An 11,694-nucleotide genomic window follows, 5' to 3' on the forward strand; every position below is an offset into this window, starting at 1 on the left:
TTATTATCTACACACCAGCAACGGTTTTGAAAAAGGCTGATGAAATAAATCAATTGATAAAAGAAAACCACGATACCCTTTTAGGAGGACACGTAGGTATAAACAAACTACTACAAAAATTGAGAAGAAACTATTACTGGTCTAATATGAAAGACAGTATTTCTAAATATGTGAAAAATTGCATACCATGCAAACAAAATAAACACAAGATTAAAACAAAAGAAGTTTTTGAAAACACTTCTACACCAATAAGAGCCTTTGAACTTGTTTCAATGGACACCATCGGTCCACTAACAAGATCAACAAAAGGAAATCGTTACGCATTAACAGTCCAATGTGATTTAACGAAATATGTAATAACGGTACCAATAGTAGATAAACAAGCTACTACTTTAGCAAAAGCACTAGTAGAAAACCTTATCTTAATATATGGATGCCCTAAGATAGTTAAATCCGATATGGGTACTGAATATAGAAATGAAATATTTCAACAAATATGTACTATTCTCTCCATAAACCAAAAATTCTCCACAGCATACCACCCAGAAACCATAGGATCCCTCGAACGAAGTCATCGTTGTCTAAACGAATATCTCAGACAGTTCGTCAATGAACAACATGATGACTGGGATTCGTGGATACCATTTTTTACATTTTTCTACAACACTACGCCACATACTGAACATACTTTCACGCCATTTAAACTTGTCTTTGGTACACAAGCAAATTACCCAACACAATTAAGAGAAACCATTACTATAGATCCAATTTATAACTACGATTCATATCAAAAAGAATTAAAATTCAAATTACAACTAGCAGCTCATAAAGCAAAAGCTTTACTAGAAAAATCAAAAATAAACAGAGTATGTAAACAAGCAGAAGACTCAAAACCAATTATTGTTCACATAGGAGACAAAGTATGGTTGAAAAAGGAAAACCGTAGAAAACTAGATTCAGTATATTCAGGACCATTTATCATTATTCAGATACAACACCCAAATGTAACAATACAAAACGCAATATCAAAAGAAACCCAAACAGTACATAAAAACAGAATTGTCAAATGATAATTGTAATACACTATCATATAATTAAACATAGTTTATAACATCACAGGCAAACTGAAAAAAAAAATTATAAAATCCTATTACGAGATAACTGGACTCAGGCAACAATTGAACAATTCCATTCCATTTCATTACATTACATTATTCTTCTAAAAAAGGGAGGTGTCATGTGACAACTTGAGCATCCCTAGTTAATACAATCAATACAACCCAAAAATAGCCATCAGCTAAACGCATAACACAGAAATGCTAAATAGTGTTATTACAACCATAAGCGACACACCGATAGACAATTACTTCTTTGCCTCTTTCTCTACCACCCGTACGCAACCGTACCAGTGCCGAAATATGACCTGACGAAGCATTCTAGACCCTTTGCATATAGCCACACAGTCCAGAGGTCTCGCGCATACTTACTATTAGGATAGGTTTAAGCAAAAATGTACAAATCATATATAAGGAAGAAATTTACTGAATACAAATCAATTGTTATGATAGCAACTGTCTCACTAAGTTCTTTCAGCCTGAACCGGTAGTCTTCTACCCTAGTTCGGTTACTGAATAGAAAGAAATAGCCTTCTCCATCCGATGTTCTAAAAGGATATCTTACAGATGCTTCTTTTGGCAATATTTGCAGCACCCACTATTGCAATTTTTTGCCAAATGCGAAGCTTTTAAGCAATTGATACACAGATTGGCTCGTCTCACCAGATCTAAGCGTTGAGCAGGGCTTCGAGCTCGAAATAATTCGCATTGAAATAAATAATGGTTTTGTGTACAAACTGCGCATTTTAAGGTTTGCTCCGTTGTCGAGTTGCTAACAAGCGGTCGAGCCTTAGGAGGCTTGGCCTCCGTAAAAGAAATAGCAGTTTGCGAAAGCTTGAGTGACTGAAGTGTCCGCGAATGTTCGTGGACAAACTTTAACAAATCCTCGTAGGTGGGGCGTTTTGTTTTATCCCGCTGGTTTTCCCACAACCTTTGTGTGTGATTATCCATTCGACTGAACAGAAGTTCCACCAACACAGAATCCCAATGTTGTGCTTTAGTCTCGAGTGAATCCAAAATTTTCACATGCTTTTCAAATTCATCGGCCAAATCCAATAACTCTTCAGCGGATTCTTTACGAACTGGTGTTGTTGAGAACAGTGCAGAGATATGCTGTTTAATTAGCATAACTTTGTCCTCATAACGCTCGCATATCATACTCCACGCAAAGGGATAGCTCGTTGCGTCGGTAGGAAGGGTGCAAATAATTCTAGCTGCATCGCATTTCAACGATGCTCGCAGGTAATGCAGCTTTTGGATGTTTGAAAGAGTAGCATGATCATGAATTATTGCCAAAAACAAATCATGAAATCCGGCCCAATTTGCCGGATTACCATCAAATTCGGGAATTTTCAGCTCGGGTAACCGCACTACAGATGCGAAACTAGCACTTGTCGCTTCAGATACGGTAGCAGGGGGATGAGGATGTGGAACAGTAATGTTTTTTGATGACAGTGATCCCTTTAGACGAAAATACAAAGTTTGATACTCTGCACACGTTTCAGAAAATGTTGGATCACCAGTGCGAAGTGAATCTAGTTCGGTTTCGATGCGCTCTAATTCTTCCATTAGCTTGTCCAGCCGTTCAATGCGAAAGGGAACCTCAGCTGCTTTCGATACGTCAAAATTATCATCAAATTCGCGGATCAATTCGATCGATCCAGTAACATAAGCATGTCTCGCATGTAATTGTTCCAATAGCTTTGCTTTTTTATTTCTGGCAGCAGTTGCCATCTTGTATATCGTCTCTTTTTATTAGATATAGAAAGAAAACTGTACCCACCTGCTATGTCCGTACTTAACCTCTCTAGTACTTGCCGGTAAAAAATATGTAGAATTTCGAGCTGAAATTGTGCTTTGTATGATTTTGAGGTATGATGAGTTTTTATCGCTCCCAAGTTATCTCGAAACAGGGCTCATAAATCGTTAGTTGAATTAATGATTGGCACAATTAATTTTTTTTAGTTTTTGGTGGCAAACGATGCCCCGTTCCAAAAATTGCTAAAAGGAGTTAAAAGTTGGTTGCCTCAAACCTCGAATATCAAAAAATGAGGTTATATATAGGTTATATATATATATATATATATAAATATATATATATATATATATATATATATATATATATATATATATATATATATATATATATATATATATATATATATATATATATATATATATATATATATATATATATATATATATATATATACATATATATATATATATATACTGCACCGTGAGCGGGGGCCTAGTGTGGTTGGTAACGTCTCCACCAACCACGCTCGACGCCTGGGTTTGAATCCCACCGCCGACATAGGTGTCGATGGTTGTGAGGTGGCGTGATCCACTCACAACCAACCCAACTGGTCTAGGTTCAATCCTAGCCGACACCGGGAGATTTTCTGAGGCGAAAAATCTCTGGGATCACGCCTTCCATCGCATGAGGAAGTAAAGCCGTTGGCGCCGGTTCGTGAATAAACGGGTCGTGAGTTAGGGTCCTGGGTGTGGAGTCGCCTCCCTGGGCGTCGGTGATTGGCCACAACAGTGGCGGAACTAGACCGACGGAAAACAAGCGAGAAAAAAAAAAGTCATGTAATCTTTGAAATAATAGACTTTCGTTTTTGCCTTTCTCCTAGAAAGGTATAGCAATCACTTGCAAAACCGAAAGTATAAAAGTGCTCCAAAGGGCCGAATGGCATATATCACTCGACTCAGCTCGATGAGCGGAGCATTTTCTGTATGTATGTATGTATGTGTGTGTATGTGCAGATTTTTATTCTCACTCACTTTTCTCAGAGATGGCTCGACCGATTTTCATGAAATTAATTGCAAATGAAAGGTCTTGGTACCCCATAAGACCCTGTTAAATTTCATTGTGATCGGATTTTTAGTTTAGAGGTTATGTATCAAAATGTAAAAATCATGCAACATCATTATCTCAAAAACTACACAACCGATTTGAACAAAATTGGTTTCAAATGAACGGGCTACCTAAAAAACCCTTAACTTTTGAATTTGATGAAGATTGAACTTGTGGTTCAAAAGTTATGAAAAGAAACGAATATATGAATTATATAAAAATGTATGGCTAGATCAAGTTGATGCATAGGGTAATTAGTTATGAGAACGTGGCTTATAGACAGTCTCTATACACATAGTGGCGTCTCCAGGTAGCATGAAAAGGGGAAACGTTAGGACATGAAGTTTGAGAAGACTTTTCGTTTTAATTATTATGTGTCATTGACAACTGTATATTCCATTGGAGATCTCAAAACCTCTGGAAACGTACCCTCAACCCCCCTTCTTCTCTTTAAAAGTCATCAGTTTATATAGAATTGGTGTACAAAATTTTGTTACATTCCATAAGTAATATCAATAATTGAAAATTTCTATATAACAATTGAGAACAGTAAGCTTCTCAAGCTTTTAGTCATTATTTCAAAGAATACCATAGCTAGATAACATACCTTATGCTGTGGGGACAAAAAACATACCCTATGTAAACAATGCAAGTGTTTCGATGTATACTGATATAATTTTGTCGTGAATGTGAATTCCGCATACTGTGCCGTTCAATATAGCTTGGCACAATCACACCCCAAAAGGGCTCGAAAAGTGTACAGTTTGAAAAAACATTATTTTCTGAGCCGGCACAGGTTCAATGCATAATATTTCCTCAACACATTGGAGACGACATCCTAACGTACCAACTGAGCAGTAAGTTCTTGTGATTTCTTGATCGGGTTGGTTTAACTGGGACATTTTTGGATAACGTTATTTGCGCATGTTTTTCAACCTGTACTTTGAAACATTCTTCAAGCGAAACAGTTCACTGATATTATCTATATTCCATTTTAAGTTGTGAATATATATGTCATGTTTCATAAAGTATTGAATTTGAGGTATTAGGTTTTGTAAATCTCAAGTAATATAACCCTTTCCCGCTCATGGTGACTCTAGAGCACCAAGAATTATAATCATCATATCTTGACATAAAATAGTTTGTTGTGCTTACGATTGTTCTATAAACTTTCATAGGCTGCCTCAGAGCATCACTGGGCATTTTCTTCAAAATACTACAATTGACAGTAATTTTAGTTAGTCTACAAAGTGTTCAGCTTGAATTTTCTCGTGAAGCTATAAATTTTAATGATGAACCGTGTGAGCGGGAGAGGGTTAACATACAAACATTTCCCGTTTTGGCTCAATCTCACCCCCGTGGCTTAATCTCACCCCGACAGACGGTACATTGAAACATACATATGAAAATATTATGAAATAAATATGTTTCAAATACATCACGCAAAAAATCCAGATGACTACTTCTGGTTACCGGAATACATCTCAAAATGGCCAAATTTTGCCTAAGCCGGGTATTCCGATGGCGAAGGTGCCGACTTTCAGTTTTTGGAAAACAACTCAAGATGACCAAATATCATCCATCATGAGTATTGCGGAAGCGTTACACCCAGAGGCCAGAAATCAACTTAGGACGCCATTTTAAATTTCTAGATACATAGTAGCTTCCGATTTCTGGAAAACAACCTTAAAGGGACAAACATGACCCAATGTTTTTCAGGAACATTATCCCGGGCTCGCAAGCCGGGAGTAAACTCCATATTTCACAATTATTGATGCTGTTATTGAAGTATAAAATATGAAATTTGACGTAATGTTAGCCCTTACGAAATAGCGAAATAAAAGAAATTACTCTTAATTTCGAACAATTTAATCACGAGCGATACCGGGAACGTTCAAATAGTACGATATCACACTTAAATCATGTTGAGGCCAAATATGTTGATCAAAGCAGGTATAGTTTTGAAGAGCCTTTGAATTTCTTTTTTTTTTTTCCATAATTTCTGAACCATATATCAAATTGTTATGAAGTTTGTTATTTCTATGTTTAAGAGATGACTCGTTTGTATGACACTAATTATGTTCAAATAAGTCGCGAAATTCTTTAGATAATAGACTTTCGTTGTTTTAACAATTCAATGCATAACGGTTGCTTAAGTTCGATTTTAAACAAATAAAAAGGGAACGTATAGGACAGCCAAACTTCGAAATCACGTGTTCAATCACAATTCATCAGTTAACCCTTAACTAGCCTGTTCATCTGAAATCAATATGGTTCAAATCGTTTGTGTAGTTTCTAAGCTAATGAAGTTTCGTGATTTTCACAATTCGTTACATTACAGACGAAGTTACAGTCCGATTACAGTGAAACTCAATAAGGTGTTATGAGGCAGCTGGACCTTTCATTTGACACTAATTTTGTGAAAATCAGTTCAACCATCTCTGAGAAATGTGAGTGAGTCCAAGTAGTCTTCGAAATATGTTCCTTTTCATAGCTGGATTTCACATTTTTAAACATAACAGGCAAAGTAATAGTCCGATTGCAAAACAAATAAATAAGGTTTTATGGGGCAACTAGACCTTACATTTGACACTGATTTTATGAAAATCGGTCCAGCCATCTCTAAGAAACCTGAGTGAGATGAAACAGTCTCCAGAACACGTTTCATTCCATAACTTCTGAACCACAAGTTCAATCTTCATCAAATTCAAAAGTTAAAGGTTTTTAGGTAACCCGTTCATTTGAAATTACTTTTGTTCAAATCGGTTGTGTAGTTTCTGAGATATTGCTGTTTCGTGATTTTTAAATGTTGATACATAACTTCTAAACTAGGAATCCGATTACAATTAAATTCAATAGGGTCTCATGGGGCAACTAGACCTTTCATTAGCATCCAATTTCATTGAAATCGGTTCAGCCATCTCTGAGAAAATCGAGTGAGATTGAAAGAGAGAGTTACACACACACACATACACACACACATACAGAAAATGCTCAGCTCGTCGAACTGAGTCGAGTGATATACGACATTCGGTCCTTTTGAGCACTTTTATACCTTTGCTTTTTGCAGTGATTGCTATACCTTTCTAGAAGAAAGGCAATAAGTGCCTCTCTCTTTTTCCTGCTAACATAGACATAATAAAAATTGTATTTGGCTCAGTAAAACATAAGATGTATCGTGCAGTGTCAAATAAAATATTTAAACCATAAAAAGTGAAATGATAGAAATGACGTTTAATTTCAACTTCAATCCCGAGCAAGGACGCAAACATTGAAATAGTACAATATCAAATTTAAATGCTGTTGAGGCCACATATTTTGATCGTAGCTATAGTTTTAAACAGTCTGCGGGTTAGGTTTCTTTCTATAACTTTCAAACCACATGTTTAAACATTATGAAATTCATTGTTTAAGGGTTTAAAAGCCCATTAGCTTGAATTTAACTATGCTCATAGCTTCTTAGCTAAAAGAGCGATTTTCACATTGCATATACACACGTACAGACCCCCACACACACACACATATACACCTATACATGCAGAGAATGCTCGATTCGTCGAACTGAGTCGAGTAGTATATGACATTCGGCCATTTGGATCACTTTTCTACCTTTTAATTAGCCAGTGATCGTTAGGAGAAAGTCAATATGTTTATTTTCATTATGTGATTTCACATTTCTATGAACAACGGACAAAGTTACAATTCGATTACAATGAAATTCAAGAGCAACCTATGGGGCAACTAGACCTTTCATTTGAAACCAATTTTGTGAAAATCGGAACAGCCGTCTCTGAGAAAAATGAGTGAGTTTAAACAACCTCAGTATAACTTTTCTTTTCATAACTTTTGAACCATATGTTCAATCATAACGAAATTTTAAAGTTAAGGGTTTTGGAGACAGCCCGATCATTTGAAACCAGTTTTATTGAAATCGGTTATGTGGTTTCTGAGATATTAATGTTCCGTGATTTTTTACATTTTGATACCTCTAAACTAAAAATCCGATTACAATGAAATACAATAGCAACCTATGGCGCAACTAGACCTTTAATTTGCAATTAATTTTATGAATATCGGTCCAGCAATCTCTGAGAAAAGTGAGTGAGAAAAAAAATTGCACACACACACACACATACACACACACATACACACACACATACATACATACATACAGAAAATGCTCAGTTCGTCGAAAGGGGTCGAGTGGTATATGAAATTCGGCCATTGGGACCACTTTTATACCTTTGGTTTTTCCAGTGATTGCTATACCTTTCTAGGAGAAAGGCAAAAAGTACTACAAGTACACAAACACTTTGAAACTTCAAAATAAGTGGGATAGGCAAAATTTTGATGAAATTTGAAATGCTATAGCTTTGCTAAATGTTATTCGATTTAAATAATTCGTACACCATTAAACTGGAAAACTTTTGAAGTTTCATTTTCTGACCTCAGATCTGGCCTAGGTCACCGGATATAGGAAATATTCCTGAGTTCCGGTAGGCATGTCAAACCTGCTAATTTTTGGATGGATTTGGTAATGGGTTACCTGATAAAAATGCTTATTTGCATCATTGGTGTAGATGACAAAATCATTTCTGAAGCGAATGATTCATCAAGATCCGGAATCGGCCAAGAACTCATCGAGAAATGGCTATTTTTCATCCGGACTTCCTCAGAGGAACCTTTAGTAGGCGACATTTACGTTTTTGCACCAAATATAGCGTGTTACACCTCTATCTTCAGGATTATTTATCAGGAATCATCAAAAAGACATATTTTTGAATTTAGACTGCATTGGCCACTACCAGAACAATCTAAATACCCCGGAGGAACCCTGATGCAAAGTCTTGAAGATAGAGCTGCGCACGCTTTATTTGATGCAGAAGTGCAAATGTCCCTATTCCGGGTTCCTCCGGGGCAATCGGATCGTTCCGGGAGTGGCCAACGTAATCCGTATTCAAAAAATATGTCTTTTGGATGATTCCTGATGAAAAATCCTGAAGATAGAGGTGTCGCATGCTATATTTTGAGGCAGAAATGTAAATTCTCCCACTACGGGTTCCTTCGGGGCATCAAGGTCATTCCGGAAGTGGCCAATGCAGCCTATATTCATATATATGTCTTTTAAAAGATTCCTGATAAAAAAATCCTGAAGATAGAGGTGTAACACGCTACATTGGTGAAAAAACGTGAATGTCGCCTACTAAAGGTTCTGTAGAGCTAGAGCTAGAGCTCTACCAGGACCTGTGATCACTTAGAAATGAAACACACGAAGTCCTGTACGTGCACTTAGTGCACGGAATCACCTCTTTTGGATGATAGATAAAGATGATTGATTTCATTAAGTTACAATTTTGCTTAAATATTCCTGTGTAACTCAGAGCGGAGTGGAGAGACTCTTCTCCTCCGACCTGAGTTATCGCCTATCTAGCGATTCTATTCTAACCTATAGTATTTATTACTCAGTTTCGTTTTCGAGTTGAATTTTAGTACATATTATTATACCGCGGGCGTTAAAGAGCGCGGGCATCGGAGCACGTGCGAGAGCGTACGGTATTTTGTTTGCGCGCTACTGTGAGTATCCGGGAGCTCTCGGTATCGCGCGCAACCGTGAGCGCCTAAGGGTAACCGTGAGTGACGCTGTGCCTCCGGCTTCTGTTTTGCTTATAGTTAAATTGAAAAGGTAAACATTGTGTGGCATGCTCGTTAGGATATTTACATTTCGTAAGCCACCGATCGTTCGACGCTTTATAACTAGGACGCGTGGTTATTGATTTTCAACGACTCATAATAAGGATGTTTTGTTCTATTCGGTTGAGTTTATAAGACAAAAATGCCTTGATGTCGTTCTGTTCAGCCAACAATTCATAATAAGGATGGCTAGAATGCTATGTTATTATCGTCTTATTTACATAATATTTCTTCTTTTTTTTCCTTACTGTTCTGCACAACATATTACATACACTTATTCGGGCCCCCTACATCTCATATCGGCTGCGTACTGATGCTCGCTGATTGGTTGCCGTATTTGGACCTGGGGGAAGTGTCCGGCGGTGGAGGTATTCGTCGCCTGGTGATGTCGTCATCGGTGTAGTCGGTCGAATACCCGGAGCGCCGTGCGCGCCGTCATAGTGGAGGCTCGCCCGGTCCGCCGCGTTCGAGTTTGTGTTTGTGTGAATTCCTTCTTTGGCGGGGGTTCCGTCCTGCGCCTGCCGCGTTTGTTTTTCTACTTCACACTCTCCATACTACGCATGCAGCTGGGTGCCTGGTTGATGCTATTTTACGTTGGGTTGCCCCTGCTATATTATTACGGGGTTCAATAACTTTAGGTAATCCTTACTTGGCGTAAATTCAAAGCTTGGCCAGTGGACTCTTTGGGGCAGTAAGTCAGCTGATTTCGTTGGCTTGCCCTACTTTTGTCTCGGGGTGATGTACCTTGCATTGTTTTGCTTGCAATGTTTCCACTTGTTTCTTCCGTTTGTTTGATGTGTTATGCAAACATGAATTTTGCAATTCAAATGGGGTCGGCCAGGATATTGTCCCCTTGATTTCCGTTGGTGATATTACTTCGATTGGCAGTCTCCCCATGAAGTTTTCTTAGGAAGTTTTCCAATGCGTAACTGATGCTGTCTCGATTAGTCTGAGCTAAACCAGATCGATAACTGATATCTGGTTAGTTCTCGCCCATTTTTTTTTATGTTGTCTGGGATCTGTGTTGAATTGGCGGCTTCGTCGCGTGCGTAATTCCTCCCTCCTCGATACTGCTCGAAATACCTCACCCGCCATCGACTCCCACCATCCGGTCTCCCCTTAGCGCCAACTGCTGTCTTCTGGCGACTCGGTGGCATCTCCTCGTGGTCTGTAGAGTCCGCAATCGTTAATTCGCTCATCTCGTCGTTTGGCTGCTTGGTGTCTCTTTTTGCCTTTCTCCTAGAAAGGTATAGCAATCACTTGCAAAACCGAAAGTATAAAAGTACTCCAAAGGGCCGAATGGCATATATCACTCGACTCAGCTCGACGAGCTGAGCATTTTCTGTATGTGTGTGTGTGTATGTGCAGATTTTGATTCTCACTCACTTTTCTCAGAGATGGCTGGACTGATTTTCATGAATATAATTGCAAATGGAAGGTCTTGTTGCCCCATAAATCTTTATTAAATTTCATTGTAATCGGACTTTTAGTTTAGAGGTTATGTTTAAAAATGTGAAAATAATGAAACATCAATATCTCAGAAACTACACAACCGATTTGAACAAAATTGGTCTCAAAAGAACGGGCTACCTAGAAAACCCTTAAGTTTTGAATTTCATAAAGATTGAACTTTGTGGTTCAAAAGTTATGGAAAGAAACGTGTTCTGAAGACTGTTCAATCTCACTCATGTTTCTCAGAGATGGCTGGACCGATTCTCATAAAATCAGTGTCAAATGGAAGGTCTAGTTGCCCCATAAGACCCTATTGATTTGTTTTGCAAATCGGGCTATTACTTTGCCTGTTATGTTTAAAAATGTGAAATTCAGCTATGCAAAGGAACATATTCCTAAGACTACTTGGACTCACTCACTTTTCTCAGAGATGGCTAACCCGATTTCCACAAAATTAGTGTCAAATGAATGGTCTAGCTGCCTCAGAAGACCCTATTGAATTTTAACTGTAATCGAACTGTAACTTCATTTGTAATGTGCCGACTTGTGAAAATCATGAAACTTCATTATCTC

The 11,694-nt window shown here is 37.8% G+C and overlaps 1 protein-coding gene across 1 annotated transcript; it reads right to left on the minus strand.

Moving 5' to 3' along the window:
* Positions 1-1,676: 1,676 nt before the first annotated feature.
* Positions 1,677-2,849, minus strand: LOC129716955 (uncharacterized). Its single transcript, XM_055666798.1, has one exon. The coding sequence runs from the start codon at positions 2,847-2,849 to the stop codon at positions 1,677-1,679; it is 1,173 nt and encodes a 390-aa protein (XP_055522773.1).
* Positions 2,850-11,694: the final 8,845 nt, after the last annotated feature.

This window comes from Wyeomyia smithii, chromosome 1 (assembly GCF_029784165.1).
Source record: "Wyeomyia smithii strain HCP4-BCI-WySm-NY-G18 chromosome 1, ASM2978416v1, whole genome shotgun sequence".
NCBI lineage: Eukaryota > Metazoa > Arthropoda > Insecta > Diptera > Culicidae > Wyeomyia > Wyeomyia smithii.